This window comes from Octopus sinensis, linkage group LG8 (genome assembly GCF_006345805.1).
Source record: "Octopus sinensis linkage group LG8, ASM634580v1, whole genome shotgun sequence".
Classification (NCBI taxonomy): domain Eukaryota; kingdom Metazoa; phylum Mollusca; class Cephalopoda; order Octopoda; family Octopodidae; genus Octopus; species Octopus sinensis.
Genome location: NC_043004.1, coordinates 23,695,478 through 23,713,839, shown reverse-complemented (window position 1 = coordinate 23,713,839; position 18,362 = coordinate 23,695,478). Strand labels below are relative to the sequence as shown.

General features: G+C 35.3%; 1 protein-coding gene across 2 annotated transcripts in view; it reads left to right on the top strand.

The window, feature by feature from the left end:
• LOC115214911 (atrial natriuretic peptide receptor 1) overlaps positions 1-18,362 on the top strand; it is a 795,859-nt gene that overhangs the window by 556,589 nt on the left and 220,908 nt on the right. For both annotated transcript variants that reach the window (XM_036505277.1, XM_029783970.2), the window contains exon 9: positions 1,858-1,956. In XM_036505277.1, the coding sequence (XP_036361170.1) occupies positions 1,858-1,956 (99 nt within the window). The remainder of the gene's footprint in view (positions 1-1,857; positions 1,957-18,362) is intronic.

Below are 18,362 nucleotides of genomic sequence, written 5' to 3'. Positions count from 1 at the left end.
AAATAATATAAGGAAGACTTGTATGACAAAGGTATTTTTACAACATTGTTTCTTAAAAGTTCGCGGCGTAATTTTGCGGGCGTTGGTGGAATATATTGATCAATGTAATATGAATCGCAGATATATTATTTCCATTATGAAACGTACACAAGTTTTGAAGATTTATATATTTGAACTGTTTTTACGTGGGATTCTTTGATCAAATTTGAATATCTGTATAATTTCTTCAAATATTTTGTTTGTTGCATATTAACGACGCTATTTATTTAGGTAGTAAGAAATATTTGATTTATTTAACTTAAAATAACAAAGGAAATGGTTCCCCTCCGGTTTCCACAACGTGTACTGTGTTGTTATTTGAGCAACTTATTTATCTATTGATCGAATTTGTTGAGTATTCCATAAAGACGTGTATCTTTAACGCGATTCTCAAGCAGAATCAGAACGAGGCACAGTCAACCAAATAATAACATGGGGTTCATATATGGGGTTAATATACTGATCAATGGAAAATGAATCGGAGACACGTTATTTTAATTTCACGACGTACATCATTTTATGATGTTCCTTTTTTTTTTTTTTGAATTTAAATATTTGAAATTTTCCACATTGGATTCTGTTAAAAACTGAATTCGACTGAAGAAACAACGAAGCACTTCGGACCACACTAAATCAAGTCTGATTCTTTATAAGTTCCCGCCACCTTCTGTTTCCTATTAAAACATTCTAAACATAACAGTAGCAAGAATAGCTCTTCACCACCAAACAATTTATAATGTTATTGTCATATATTTTCGTGTCAGCCATGACACAACGGAATTATAATCCAATGCGCTCTAACTCTGATAATCCAATAATATTTTAAATAAATACGTATATTGTCAAATGTATCTTTACAATTTTCTAATACAGTAGAATGTAATCTGAGGAAAATTTAGTCATTATTTCTAACGAACCAAAGTGACTGCGTAGAGGTTCCCATGTTGACACACTCTTCTCGAAATGCTTAACTACTCTCTTTCTCTCTCTACAGTTATTCTCCCATTGCTTCTGTCTCACCCTCTACGGCTACTCTCTCCCCCTTAGCCCTCTTTTGACATTTACTTTTCGCTGCCTTTCTCACTCGTCTGTCTACGGTTACTCTCACATTGTCTCGCTCATCTCTACAGTTACACTCCCATCATCCCTTTCAGTCTCATTTTCCCTCTCTTCTGGTATCTCTCCTTTTCATTACCCTTGCATTACAAGTTTTATACCATGGCACAACTTAAAGCGTATCGAATTTAGGTGTACATAAAATGAAAGCTAACTCCAGGAGCATACATCTAGTATAATGCGTGTGCATGTGTGTGTAGATGTTTAAGTTATATCACTTCTCTGGTGTAACACAGTTCCAGTATAACGTAAAATATGTCAATGGAAACTTTGAAGTGTAATATATTCATATGATGCAGGAATCAGCTGTTTCAGTCTGAAATACATTGCACTTAACGTAATTAAATACACTTTAGGTTTTTGTCAGAATTTTGATTGATTACCAAACACTATTCAATCAAGATATGATTTTAGATTAAACAAATGTACCAAAACTGATACATTCCATTCCCAAGTTCTGTTGTAGTGTGAAATGTTTGTTTATTAGTCTTTTGTTGATATGTTTTGTTATTGTTGTTATTTATTTACAAGTCCATGTTCCATCTTCCTGAAACGTGCATTACTGAAATAGTGTATATCTAAGAAATTCCTCAGAAATATACTGAACAACAGCAGCTACAACTATTTGAAGAAAAGAAAACAACCGTTTTACGTGAATCATTACATGTTGTCTTCTATATATTTTTTTAATTATTTTTACAGTGTGGCTCTACAACCAGCTCGATATCTGGAGATACAATTGCAGCACATCTAAGTGATATGGGAAGCAAGCAGATGTTTATTCGGACAGGATATTATAAAGTAAGCTAATGTTGCTTCTTTATTTTATTATCTTAGATATAACTCCATCAAACGTTGCTCTCTCACTCCCCTCCTCTCTCTCTCTCTCTCTCTCTCTCTCCACAAACATATGATCCGTCACTTCTGCGTATGCTATTTCTTTCATTATTCAACATTATTACATGCCATATTCAGGATATAGAAATATTATTTACATGACATCAGTCTTTCATGTACTCATCCGAACATAATTTTGTTCATCAGAACAACATTCATTTATCTGAACATTTGTTTGTTTACTTGAACATACGTTAATTCATATACACAATTGTTGTTTCAAGGTAGAGCTGTGCCTATAAGTTCCATTCCAGGAATACGTTGAAATACTCCGCATGTTCATAAGATACTGAAATCAACAAATTGCTGTATATTCCCAGCAATTTCTAAGTCCCTCTGAATGTTTGGTATAAACGACCAATAACAATGTACATAATAGGGATCATGTCAAAGAGAAAGAGACCTTTACATGGTCATTTAACCAGCTAAGACTGCAGGTAAAACTGCAGACCTCATGACAGCTTACTATCTCTTAAGACTAAAGATAATAAATGAATAAAGTATAATGTAATATTTGCTAAACCTAGAGGCAAGGGACACGGTTTGGATGGTTTTAGCCTCCAAAATCATAGTTGGCTTTCAACCAAACAATAATGTAAAATGAATAAGAAATAGAGGTCTTAGACTTTAAAGACAAGTGTTAGCAATGGATTTGATTACTAGTTCGTATAAGGCAGTGACCTGGTAGAATCGTTACTGCGCCGGGCAAAAGTGCTTGGTGGCATTTCGTCCCTCTTTATATTCTGAGTTCAAATTCCGCTGAAGTCGACTTTACTTTTCATCATATCGAGACGACAAAATAAATACCAGTTGATAACAGGGGTTGATATAATTGACTTACTCATTCTTTGAAATTGCTGGCCTTGTGCCAAAGTTTGAAATCATTATCATTAGTTCGTCTTAAGGCGGTGAGTTGGTAGCATTGTGACTACGTCGGAAAAGTGCTAAGCAGTATTTCTTCCGGCTCTCACCGTTCTGAAGTCGGCATCACCTTATATCCCTTTAGGGACGGTAAGTACCAGTTGATTCTGTGGTCGATATAATCGATTTCGCCTTCTCTCAAAATGGCTAGCCTTGTCAAAATTATTATCATTTCATCTAAATCAGTGAGCTGGTAGACTGGTTACCGCGTCTAGAAAAATGCTTAGCACAGCACTTATTCTGTCTTTACGTTCTGATGTCAATTTCCGCCAAAATAGACTTTGCCTTTCTTCCTTTCGAGATTGATAAAATAAGTACCAGTCAAGCACTAGGGTCAATGTAATCAAACAGCTCCCCACCCACAAAAACAAATTGCAGGCTTTGTCCCTATAATCGAAAGAATTATTATAAGTTTATGTTTTCTTATCAATTCCAACTAATATAACAGTAATTGTAACGCGGCGAGCTGACAGAAACGTTAGCACGCCGGGCAAAATGTTTACCAGTATTTCGTTTGTCTTTATGTTCTGAGTTCAAATTCCGCCAAGGTCGACTTTGCCTTTCATCATTTCGAAGTCGATAAATTAAGTAACAGCTGCGTACTCGGGTCGATCTAACCGACTGGCTCCCTCCCCCAAAATTTCGGCCCTTGTGCTTAGAATAGAAAAAGATATAACATTAATTGTTAGAAAGCGTTGTTTTATGAAGTACATTTTGTTTTTCGCTCCGAGGGGAATATTTTGACGTTTTCTATTCTAGTCATTGCTATAACCAGAACCAAATCTTCTGTTACTAAGCTGTCATTCCAAATCAAATTATCCTAAGAAAGATAAAAATATTATTTCCTTTGCCCATCAAACTCTACGATATTTCTATTTTCAATTACACTTTTTTATTAAAATCAGAAAAATATTTTGTCATCAGTCTGTACTGAACAATAACATCTTTCAAAGACATTCTCATAAAGCTAAGTTAATATACAATTTCTGTCATTCAGCGTCTAGTGACCTTCCTATTTTCTCATTATATTTTCTTTTTTATCCATTTCTCATATAACAAATTGTAAACATCATACAACTTCTCCAAATGCACTTATTATTTAGTTCAATCCATTCCAAAATAGACGTACCAGACAAAAGTACATAGCAAATATCAAAAACCCAAAAACAGTTAGGATGTATATGTATCCGCGCAATAGAATCTATCTATCTATCTATCTATCTATCAATCGATCAAACTATCGATCTATCTGTCTAGCGAAACCATCTCTCGCTTTCCCTCTCTCCCTGTATATATATATATATATATATATATATATATATATATATATATATATGCGCACACAAGGGAAAAGACACACAGACAGAGAAATTGGTGCTGAATTGAACTTTGCTGTGCGACGGTTAAATGAACCATAAGCCGGCACTTAATATTTCATTCAACAAAAATTTCGCAGCAAATTTTATTTTACTCTCAGTACTGATTCCCCTAGTAAGCATTTGTTTGCTATTTTTAAGCTAAGTTTAAAAATGATGATGATTACAATGATGATATACATACATGTATACATAAATATATAAACACACACACACACATATATAAATATATATATGTATATATATGTATATATATATATGTGTGTGCGTGTATATATGTATATATATATACATATATATATATATTGCATAGACACAGATATATACATATACATGAATATACATACAAACATGCATATATATATATATATGTGTGTGTGTGTGTGTGCGCGCGCGTGTGTGTGCATGTGTGTGTACGAATATATACATATATATATATATATAAAATTTAGTATAAGTTAAACATTTCAGATATTTATCTTAAATATTCAGACAAGCAAATTCATAATTCAGATGTATGACATAAGATATTATTCCATTCAAATAACCACATATATATATATATATATATATATATTATATATATATATATATATATATATATATTAAGACAGATAATAAGACTATAGAAATATAACAATATAAACATTAAAAAGAAACATAAAAACATATAAAGTGTACCATGAAAGTAGAAAACATAGAATAGATTAAAGGAGGCGATAGAAAGAATCAGTCCAAATCTGCAGGCGTTTCTAAAAAGTTTTAAGGGGCTCTAGGAAATAATCCAAATTCAATTTCCTGTATAAAAACATTTCCTTCCTCAGGGTGCCTATCAGGTGGAAAAGTCCAGTAAGGCACTACTTGGTGAAATTTCAGTTGGTTGTTGAATATCGAATGGATATATTTTGGTCGCGTGAACGGAACCCTGAGGAAAGAAATGTTTTTATACGGGATTATTTGGGATTATTTTCTACAGCCCCTTAAAACGTTTTAGAAACGTATGTAGGTTTGGACTAATCCTTTGAATCGCCTCCTTTAATCAATTCTAACTACATTTTCTACTTTCATGGTACACCTTATATGCTTTTTTATACTTTTTAAAAATTTTATATGTTTATGTTCTTATATTTCTATAGTTTTATTATCGATGTCTCAATATATATATGTGGTGATTTGAATGGAATAATATCTCATGTCATACAGAAATCACAATGTATGTGTATGTCAAAGCAAACGGTTACACTGTTGTACCATTGAAATACAAATAATGCACATCTTTTATGCTCGGGTAACTCTACAGCTTCCAAAAGCACAACTGCATTCGTTTTTGCTTAGATAAAATGATAAAATTGTGGGTGTTAAGTCCCCATAGAGAGGTCTTTCCAACTTGTAAGAAGATGAAATTTTATAAATATAACTTCATTTGTGTCTAATATCTATGGTTAAAATTTCATCAACAGCGAAAATATATGAATTATCATGGGGATTATGGCCCTTATGCATAGAATATAATTTCCAAATTTCATAAACCTCCATTCAGTACTGTTTACCTAGTTTTGTTGACTCATAAAAGAAATTACTAAAATTTGGGAGTTACATATATACACTTACATATATACTTACACATATACGATTGATTTGTTTCAGTTCCTGTCAACGAAATCCATATATATATATATATATATATATATATTATATATATATATATACACACACAAAGATAAATTGATAGATACAACTGAGTGGGCAAACAAAACAATGAGACACTGCCTAGTGCTTTTTTTTATTTTGATAAGCCTGGTACTTATTCTATCAGTTTCTTCTTGTGAAATCAGTAAGTTATGGGGATGTAAATAAACGAAGACCAGTTGTGAAGCAGTGATGAGAGAGAAACACAAAGACACACACATGGACTTACATATATGCATACATATATATACAATTGATTTCTTTCAGTTTCTGTCTACAAAATCCACTGACAAGGCTTTGGTTGGACTGAGGCTATAGCAGAAGACACATGCCAAGTTACCACACAGTGGGACTGAACTGAGGACCATGTATTTGGAACCAAGTTTGTTACCACACAGCCACAACTGCACCAATGTATGTGTGGGGGGTGTATGTGTGTATGGGTATATATATATATATATGCATGTATATATGTATATATATATATGTGTACATATTACATGTACATCTATATATATATATATACATCTACACATACATGTATACATATACATCTATATTTATAGAAATACATCTATACATATACATGTATACATATACAGCTATACATATACATGTATACATATACATCTATATATATACATGTATATATATACATACATCCATATATATATATATAAATGTATATATGTATATATATACATATATATATATATACATCCATATGTATACATCTATATATATATATACATGTATATGTATACATATATATATATGTGTGTGTGTGTGTGTGTGTGTGTATACATGTAAATTTAAACTTAAAATCATATGGGTGAAAAATTGAATATCAATTTGATTAATATGAATTGAAAACCAGTGGTGTTGCATATAAGACCATAGCTGATATTCTTCTAGCAAAATGGATGTCCACTGTTAATGGTTCATCCCTGTTATATAATACTTTCACTTTAATAGTTTCAATATTAAAGTGAAATCATAGAGATGTTTTTGTTTCACTTTTAACACGAAATACTGAAATAGTGGAGAAGATATGATATTGCTGCGGGCTCGCCCTAGGCAAGAAGTTAAACTTTTCTGCCCATGACACTACATGGACCCTTAGTAAGGCATGTGTAAAATTTGAATCAAATTGGTTGTGTAGTTCTCATGTTTTAGGGATTCACACAGACAGGCATGCAGACAGACAGGCATGCAGACAGACAGGCATGCAGACAGACAGGCATGCAGACAGACAGATAGACAGACAGACAGACACACATTCTCAGTTTTATATATATATATATACATATACATATATGTAGACATATATATGGGCGAAATACTTAGCGGTATTTCATCTGTTTTTATGTTCTGAGTTCTAATGCCGCCGGGCTCGACTTTGCCTTTCATGCTTTCGAGGTTGATAAGTTAAGTACCGGTGGAACTCTGGGGCGATTTATCGACTTACCCCTCCCCAATATTGCAGGTCTTGTACTTATAGTAGAAAGGTATATATATATATATATATATATATATATATATATATAATATATATATATATATATATATATATGTGTGTGTGTGTTGTGTGTGTGTGTGGTGTGTTTGAGTCTATATATGTATACATATATATATACATATGTATATATGTGTGTGTGTGTATGTGTGTGTGTGTATGTGTGTGTGTGTATGTGTGTGTGTGTGTTTGAGTCTATATATGTATATATATATATATATATATATATATATATATATATATATATACATTTATGTGTGTATATATGTGTGTACATATATGTTTGCATACATATGTATGTATCTATCTATCTGTCTATGTATATATATATATATGTGTGTGTGTGTATCTTTCATACATGTGAATGTATATATATATATATATATATATATATATATATGCACATTCGAGTATGAAATAGTTTCTCTCTCTCTCTCTCGCTCTCTCTCTCTCTCCCTCTCTCTCTCTGTGTTATACGAGAGTTCCACCGCCTGCGCTGTTGAGACATTTTGGCTGCTAGTATAACCCATGGGCCGCATGCAGGCACGTCTAATGGAAAGTGATCAAGATTTGTAATATTAGCGCTCCTTACTAGATAATGAGCCACGTCACATGTGACTCTATTCTCAAATAATTTGGTCGTTCCGGTTTCGTAGGTGCAGTAAGTGTACCTGAGTAGTCGTGGTTCCCTGCCCGTCTGTATGAAGTGTTGAGCTTGTCATACAGCTTCCCTGGAGGCCCTAACAAGGAGGTACTCTGTAATTTTAACCTAAGATGTGGCCGTACTTGATAACGAGCTGTTATCTACCATATATATATGTTTCTGATGTATGTATGTTGATATGTAAAAATATATAAACGCACATATATATATATATATATATATATATATATATATATATAGAGAGAGAGAGAGAGAGAGAGAGAGAGTATATCTTATATGTATACGTTACTTTCTTAACTAAACATAACTTTGTGAGGCCAACCTAAGCTATCACAAAAACTAACCATTCTTTACCTATTTTGGCATAACGGCTGCAGTCGATGACACGGTCCTCAATGCTCAATTAGTACTTATTCTGTAAGATCCTGAAAGGGATAAAAGGCAAATTCGACCCTTGTAGAATTTGAACTCAGAACGCAAAACCTGGCGAGATGTTGCGACGCATTTTGATTGTGCCAGCTCGCCGTCTTGTTTGAGCTAACTATTAAAACAAATTTCTGTTGCCAATATGCAAAATTACTCGAATCAGGATGAATGCCATTAATAGAAGGAAACATGTCTTTCAATAAACTGCTAATAATTGCTTGGATAAGTAATTGTATTCCTAATAATTTTATCAATAGATATTGTATCCTATTTAATTTGTTTATTGGTCTCTTACAACCACAACCACTTGATTGCATCTCAAGGATTTATTTTTATTGAATGTCTGAATCTAATTTTGGGACATAAAATGTCTGCAAAGGATGCTTTAGAATACGAAAATATGATTGCTATTTCTTCAACCGCATTTCCATGTGCAGCAGCTTGACTCATTTCCAACAAGCATATAATAACTATGTAATATTAGTGCCTCCAATCTGTGATAAATATTAAAAAATATTCTTAATATTCTTACTTCTTCAGCCAACTGAAACTGTGTTGTAATGTTAAGAATTTGCCGTTTAAATACGTCTTTTGTTACACACTCTTTGAAGATATCTTCTACTAAGATTCAAGCTGAGGTGAATACATTCTCTCAGTGACTGTTTCTTCGTCCTTTACACAGAAGAGATTTTACGTTTTCTTCTTATTTTCCTCTTCGTTTAGCCTCTGTACATAAAAAAATGTTGAAGAATATGTAATTTCTGCTAGAATTGACATGCAGTTATTTCCAGATGCTGCTCTACTATATTTGTATGTGTGGGTCATTTGTATAGGTTTCCGTAGCTTCGCTTAATCTGATATTACTTTGATGCTGAAAATAAAATTGAATTGTAAAACAAAAACAGAAAAAAGACGACTGGAATATTTTCAGATATTCGCCATTTCTACACATAGTAATAATAATAATAATAATAATAATAATAATAATAATAATAATAATAATAATAACAGTCATGATGGTGGTGATCATGATTACTAGTCGTGCTCATGTAGAGTATTAGTATAGGTTAGTATAGAGCAAAGGTGAAATACGAAGTTGTGGTATTTATAATTTTCTCAATGGGATTATTGCATCGAGCAAAATTGTTCATGGAAAGAAATGAAATCTGTTTGTTGCAATCCAGCTTAAACAGGGTATCGCCATAGAAACTGCTACGCCAACACCAATAATAACAATAATAATAATAATAATAATAATAATAATAATAATAATAATAATAATGATAAGTCTATTATAGGCACATGGTCTGAAATTTTAGTGGAGGATAAGTCAATTACATCGACCCCAGTGTTCATCTGGTACTTATTTCAACGACCTCGCAAGGATGAAAGACAAATTCGATCCCGTAGAATGTAAAGATGGACGAAATAAGGCTAAACATTTCCGCTGCGTTTTAACGTCTCTGCTGGCTCGTCGCCTTTTTATTATTGTTTAAAATTTTGAGACAAGGTCATCAATAAAATGACGAATGACAGCATTTAGCGTTTGTATGTTCTTTCAGGTAGCGATGATATATTATTTGCTTGATTTGTTTCATATAAGCTTCGGTGGTTAACGTAGCCAATCGCAGAAAAACAAATACACACACACACACACAGACACACACACATAGATATGTGTGTGTGTGTCAATCTATCTATATATTATATACGTATGCCTATATCTAATTATTCATTACTCTATCTATGTGTGTGTGATTGACTGACAGAGGTGGAGCAGTGGTCCTGTGTCGTGCAGGCCTCTATAAGGCTGAGGCGCTCCGCCAAGTCCAAGACACTTCCGTCTATCACGCTCTACAATTCGTCTCTTCTATGTAATATCTTATTTCCTTCTCCCTTCTACTACCCCACCGCCTCCGATCTCCTTATCGGTACCCCAAGCATCCCCACCATTTACTTCTTTCTTGAATTCCATAAAACCAACAACCCTGGTCACCCTATCGTCTCCGCCTGCTAGTTGTCCCACACATCTCCAAATACTTCAACCTCATCCTCGCACCCTTAGTGGCTTCCCTCCCCACCACACTCATCCATGACATCAATTATGTACTTAATCTCTTCAATTCTTTCTCCTTTCCTCCCGGCACCTCCAGATTCCTGTTCACACGTCACATAAAATTATTATACGCTGTCATCCTCACAGTAAAGGCCTCCTTGCTTTAAAATACTTCCTCGGCCTTCGTCCTGATCCTCAGCCTGACATCTCTACCCTACTCTGTTTGGTTGAACTTCTCCACTCTCTGAATTGTTTCCCGTTCTCGTTTATCATCATGTCTCGGGAGTGGCCATGGGAACGAGAATGAGTCCCATCCCTCCCTCGAATTCTCCTGTTCTAACTCCAACACTTCTTTCAATTTTCTCGACGTTTCTGTCACCATACACCACTCCTCTCTTACGACCTCCAACCACTAAAAATCAGTCTCACACTCCTATCTCAACATCTCCACACATAATACATACACACACAACATTGTCACAAACAACTCACGCTCCCATACGTACAGATTCACACTCTCAAGTAATCTTCATACTCATGCACATGCTTGCCCACACGCACATAAACTCACGCTCGTCTATACACACATATACACTCGCATACTTTATCCTCGCATACACACTCGCGCGCTCGCGCACACACACTTTAACCGGGTTACTGTCGTCTCCCTTTGTGTCAGCCTAATTCCTTCCGGTCAATTAAACATGTGAAGCCGTCAATCTAGACTCGTTTTCACTCTCCGTCTCTCTCTCTCTCTGTTTTATTTCCTCTCATTCCTCTCGCCTTTGTTTTCTTTCTTCTTTCCTTTCTGTAGAAAAGCCTAGGCCCGAAACGTCAAGGACTTCTTCCATTTTTTCCTGAGCGTCAAACTAACACACCCTATTTTTCATTCCCTCACTTGTCTCTGTCTTTTGTTGTTTTGTTTTTTGTACAATCTTGAACCGTGTGTGTGTGTGTGTGTGTGGTGTGTGTGTGTGTGTGTGTGTGTGTGTGCGTGCGTGCGTGCGTGTGTGAGTACAGGTATATACATGTTCAAGCATTTAAGCAACATACTTATACACACGCATGTACATATGTATATATATTTTTAATAGAGAAACATGAATTTCGCATTATAGTTCACACACTAATTGTGCTCATAGCTGTTTTATTCAAATAAACACCATCAAATGTATAATTACTTAATTGCGAAACACAATTAAGCTAATTGAAACCAAATTAAGTCAAATTAAATTAAAAGCTGTGATTACGAAATTCCCAGAAATGTGTTGCATTTGTTTTAAAAAGGGGACAGTGACATGGCATAATGTCGTACAACACAACCTGCAAAAGATTAGTAGATAATGAATGAGAATCATTCGATCATGAGTTATGACATTCAGTGATATTTCAGGGGTTAAATCAACCTCTACAAGTTCCTACATATCTTAGACTAGAATTAGATAATGTGACGATAGAACTCGCTACCTTCTTTCACTGATATAAAGTTTAATGTTAAATCGATTTTTTTTTAGATGTTAGACAAATCGCATTGAACCCCCCTATCAAAGCCTTCTAAATTTTTGGTTAGGAATGCAAGAATTAACATTAGATCAACGACTTAGATCAAATAGCTGCAACGGGGTAGAAACTCAATACAGACACCCATATATATATATATATATATATATATATATATATATATATATATATATATATATATATATATATATGCGCAGGAGTGGCTGTGTGGTGAGAAACTTGCTTCACAAACACATAGTTCCGGGTTCAGTCCCACAGCGTGATACCTTGGGCAAGTGTGCTCTACTATAGCCTGGCGGGCCGACCAAAGCCTTGTGAGTGGATTTGGTAGACGGAAACTAAAAGAAGCCCGTCGTATATATATGTATTTATGTGTGTGTCTTTGTGTCTGTGTTTGTCCCCCCTACCATCGCTTGGCAATAGGCGTTGGTGTGTTTATGTCCCCTCTAACAGCGGTTCGGCAAAAGGGACCAATAGAATAAGTACCAAGCTCACAAAGAATAAGTCGTATGGCCGATTTCTTTCACTAAAAGGCAGTGCTCCAGCATAGCCGCAGTCAAATGACTGAAACAAGTGAATGAGTATATATATATTCTTTTCTTCTTTTACTTGTTTCTGTCATTTGACTGCAGCCATGCTGGGGCGCCATCTTAAAGGGTTTTAGTCTAAGAAATCGGTCCCAGAAAGATTTATACTTTGTAAGCCTAGTACTTATTCTATTGGTTGCTTTTGTCGAACTGCTATGTTACGGGGACGTAAACACACCAGCATCGGTTGTCAAGCAATTACAGGGGGCCAAAATAGACACACACACACACACATATATATATATATATATATACGACGGGCTTCTTTCAGTTTCCATCTACGAAAGCCACTCACAAGGCTTTGGTCGACCCGAGGTTTTAGTAGAAGACACTTACCCAAGGTGCCACGCTGTGGAACTCTCTCTCCCTCTCTCTCTCTCTCTCTCTCTCTCTCTCTCTCTACATACATATATATATAGATATATATATATATATATATAGAGAGAGAGAGAGAGAGAGAGAGAGAAAGAGAGAGAGAGAGAGAGAGACTGGCTTCGAGTGCAGTTTCCGTGCAGAGGAACTACATTCACAAATCACAAAACTTGGGTTAACTTGAGGTTACGGTAGACGACACTTGGTCAGATTGCTGTGAGCTGAGTTCGAATCTAGAACCCCATTACTGCCAAAGATATTTCTTCAGCACGCAGCTGTGTCTGCGCCCAGATATGGACGAATGATTTCGTGATTTTGCTTCTAGGTTTTGCGACGACATTTTTTCTCTTATATGAGTATTGATAGCCACAAGAGGTCTGAAAGTAAAACATTGCAATAAGAAAAGAAAATGCATCATTAAAGATATTTTATTAATTAAGAGAGGAAGTGATAGAGAGAAAGAGAGGGAAAGAGAGAATTACAAAACATTAAGGAAGTGAATATAATTAAAGTATTCTGCATTTTTCTTTAATATCCATTCAGATTATGATAACTAAACACAAAGATTTATTCCTATACTCTTAATTTTTAATTACCGTAAAATTTCGCTCCACCTGCTATGATGACATAATTTAAATAGGCACTTTAAATAAATTAGCATCTAAAGAACATTTCTGGTTGTCTCGTTGCTGACACGCAAAATGGTAATCATGCAAGAAAAATGTATCCACCGTTTTGTATTATCACAGCCAATCACTAAAAATGTGTATCATATGATGCTTGCTTTCGATTATTGTTATACGTACCTCTCGACATTCCTATCCTTCAGCCAGCGGATAGCGTGTTGCGTCAGTACTTTGTTGTTTCCTATTTTTAGTCGTGTAAACTGGAAGCAACTTGAAACGAAGTGCCTTGCTCAAGCATACAAGTCATCGAGTAATCCACGAATCGAACTCTCAGACTTACAATTATAGGCCCATCCCACTAACTAATAAGCCACGTGCATTCATCACATATACAAATGCATGCGCACGAAAACAGACTCACTAATAGCACATATATGCTATAATTAATCCTAGCGACTTTGTATTTTTCAAGATGCTCAACAAGTTTTCACACACATACACACGCGTTCACACACATATATATAATTTAGTAACAAGTTGACTTACCTCCATGCAAATCAGCCTTCGTAGGCTCGCAGAAGGAACCAAGATTGTCAGGCATTTGGTGACCAAGTAACAGGATATGAAACAAATTCAAAACGGCTTCAAATTCCTCGGCCTCTATTGGTCAACGTAGATCACGTGGCGTTGTTGATCTGGAAGTGACATCAGTTCTTTTTTTTGTGTTCTTCGGTTCACGTAGTTCAACAGATGTTGATAGGTCTGTCACCGCTATGTCTGGAAACTGTGGCATGGTTTATTTAGTGACATCAGTTCGTTATATTTGCTGCTACACATGGCAGAGTGGGGTGTTGTCACGGATTAGGGGGAATAACCAGATTTGGAGGTGCTAGATTCAAATTTGCTGATACTACGTAGGCTCATCAGTGTGGATCGGACTGAAGTGTATACGGGCGGCAAAGGTTAAGTTCCATGCCCTTGGGTATGGTGCAAGCAAGATGAAGGTTTATATTTGGAGTGTCGGCTTCCACTGGCTTAAATTTCAATAATACAGCCTAACTCTGGTGAAAGTAGTTCATTTTTCTTGTTGATGGATGCTGCACGTCAGGTAAGTATGTGTAGTGCCTCGTGGAGGCAGAGTTGGCAGCTGGGGGTTCATTGTGGGTACGGAGAGGCTCTGTCAATGATACTCCATTTGATATTAGGATGTCGTTCCGGGATAAAAAATATCTCCAGATAAAACATGACAGAGGAGTGGGGGTTTCACTTTCCCTGCACCTCAAGGAGTGTATATGTTGTGTATACCTTAACTTGAAGACGTTGGATGGTATGCCGTTGTAGTGTCTTGTAATGCTATCGGTTGGTGTGAAGGTGGCTCATTTACCACAGTCCTTGAGAGATAGGTCCCTACCAGTAGGCAGTTGGTAGGATTTCGAAACTTTCAGGTCGGAGTGTGTATTGGAGGTTGTGTAGGTAAAGACTTAAGTTGTAGCGTGCGATGTTAGAAGTAACGTTATCTAAGCAGGAGTAACTAACCTTGTCTTTGTGAGGGCTGAAAAGTTTATAATATTTATGGGTACTAGCGAAGAGTTTATTTAATTAGTGACAAGAAGCGCCTAACTAAGGTGGTTGGACATTCTAGATTAAACGTAGGATTGAACCAGGTTATATTTCTTATTCTGATTCTCTTCGGATTCGGATGTAGGCGGTAAGTCCTCCACATCTATTGACTCCTCAGTGAATCTGTTCCTAGACACTGATTTCAAACTTTGGCACAAAGCCAGCAATTTCGGAGAATGGGGAAGTCAATTACATCGATCCCAGTGCTCAATTGATACTTATCTTATCGACCCGAGACAAATATATACATATATATATATATATATATATATATATATATATATATATAATATATATATATATATATATATATATATATATATATACTTGTAGATAGGTAGATCGGTAGGTAGGTAGGTAGGTAGGTAGGTAGGTAGGTAGGTAGGTAGTTAGATGTTTGTTTATCTACGTAGTGGTTTTTATATATGTATTGGTAACACTGTGGTATGATGACTGTTTACTTTTTTCTAAACACTTTTTATAGTCTTGATATGGTCTGACTGTCACTGTTTAAATAAGCAATAACTGGCAAAAGTCCGAAATCACAATCAAATTTTCTACAAAACTAGATTTTTATAGTAAATACTAAACTCTACATTGAGTCTTTATTTAATCATAACTTTTAATTTAGAGCGCGCGCGTGTGTATGTGTGTGTAAAACGATAAATGATGTTAGAAGTAATTCCGTGGGTTAACGAAATTAATGTCGAAGTTGTATTATTCAAATATGTGATGTTATCATTTGCCGAGACAACATTTCAGCAATCTAATAAAAAAAAACCAGTACAGTCAATTCGTTATTTTACCAATCCTTTCGTTTACAAATAATAATAATAACAATAATAATAATAATAATATAATAATAATAATAATAATAATAATAATAATAATAAATGACGTGCAGAATAGACAACACTTGAGTTAGCGACAAATGCTGAATGTGTGGTGAGAGGGGTGAAACAATATGGTACATCGTTCGCGAATACCCGAAATTGGCACAACGCGATTACAAAAGATGCCATGAAAATGTGGCAAGAATGATCCATTGGGAACTCTGTGGAAATCACGCCCTGCAAAGAGCTAAGTCATGGTATGAGAAAACCCCAGAAGGAGCCAACGAAAATGAGAATTGCAAAATCCTGTGGGATGCAATGATCCAGTACGATCGCCCCACTAGACTTTGGAAACCGGATATTATTGTGGTGAAAAAAAAAAGAAAGAACATGTATGATTATCGACATAGCATGCCCCAGTGACAAGATCAATGTAAAAGAAGAAAAAGTAAATAGCTACGACCAATTGAAGTGGGAAATAGGAAGGCTATGGTCAATAAAGAGAGTAGACGTGATTCCAATAGTGCACTTAGAAGTATCTGCACTCAACTAACAACATGCCTGAAAAAGATCGGTGCAAGTGTGAAGGTAGAACATCTACAAAAATCAACATTGCTTGGAACTGCAAGAATTCTTCGCAAGGTTCTTGAAGCATAGAACAGTAAACAAGTGCCACAGTCTGCTGTTGGCTGCGGACAGCTGACACTTTCCATCATACCCAACAGCTGTGAGTTTTCATATAATATGATAATAATAATAATAATAATAATATAATAATAATAATAATAATAATAATAAGATCCCCAACTTCTGGTTGAAATATCTAACAGGAATGCACAAAAAGCTGGCTGAAAACTTTAACAGCATACTAGCAGAGCCAGAGACAATACCTGAATGGCTCACGAAGGGGAAACCCATCTTAATTCCCAAATCAAATGAAACAACAAAACCAGAAAACTACAGACCAATAACCTGCCTCCCTACTATGTTCAAGGCATTTACTGCAGTGATAATGCAAAGGCTGAACAAGCACCTGGACGAAAACAAACTGTTCCCAGAAGAGCAGAAAGGATGCCGCAAAGGCTCATATGGCTGTAAAGATCAACTAATGATTAATAAAGCCGTAACTGAAGACAGCCACAGAAAGAAGAAAGGCCTCAGTATGGCCTGGATTGACTACAAAAAGGCGTTTGATAGCATCCCCCACACATGGATCCTCGAAACACTAGCCATTAACAAAGTAGCACCAACAATCATAAAATTCATAGAGCACTCTATGAATAAATGGCAAACAGTCCTACACCTCCAAACAAAAGAGGGACTCATGAAAACCAAAGACATCCCCATTAGAAGAGGAATATTCCAGGGAGACACGCTCTCTCCACCCCTTTTCTGCTTGGCACTGTCACCTCTATCTGATATGCTAAATAGAACTGGATGCGGATATAAATGTTACGGCAAAACGATCAGCCACCTTTTATATATGGATGACCTAAAACTATACGCTGCAAATGACAAACAGCTGGAAACACTATTAAAGACAGTTCATGGATTTACCAAAGAAATAGATATGAAATTTGGATTAGAAAAATGCGCCAAAGTAACCATGAAAAGAGGAAAACTAGTTAAGAGTAACATCATCACACTAGATAAAACCAATGAAATAAAAGAATTAGACCAAAGCCAAACTTACAAATACTTAGGAATCCATGAACTAGATAAGACACAACACACACAAATGAAAGAGAAAATAAAAAAAGAATATTATAGACGAGTTAGATCAATACTAAAAACAGAGCTCAATGCTAAAAACAAGATAATAGATATCAACACTTTAGCTGTCCCAGTTATAAGTTACAGCTACAATATCCTTAACTGGACACGAAATGAACTGTCCAAAATAGATAGGAAAACAAGAAAAATACTGACAGGATCTAGGATGCATCACCCAAAATCTGACATAGAAAGACTATATATACAACGTATAGAAGGTGGTAGAGGCCTTATACAGCTGGAAAACTACTATAAAATAACCACCATAGGACTGCAAAAATACCTACTTCAGAAGGAAGGAAAACTGATCCAGATAGCAGCAAAACACGA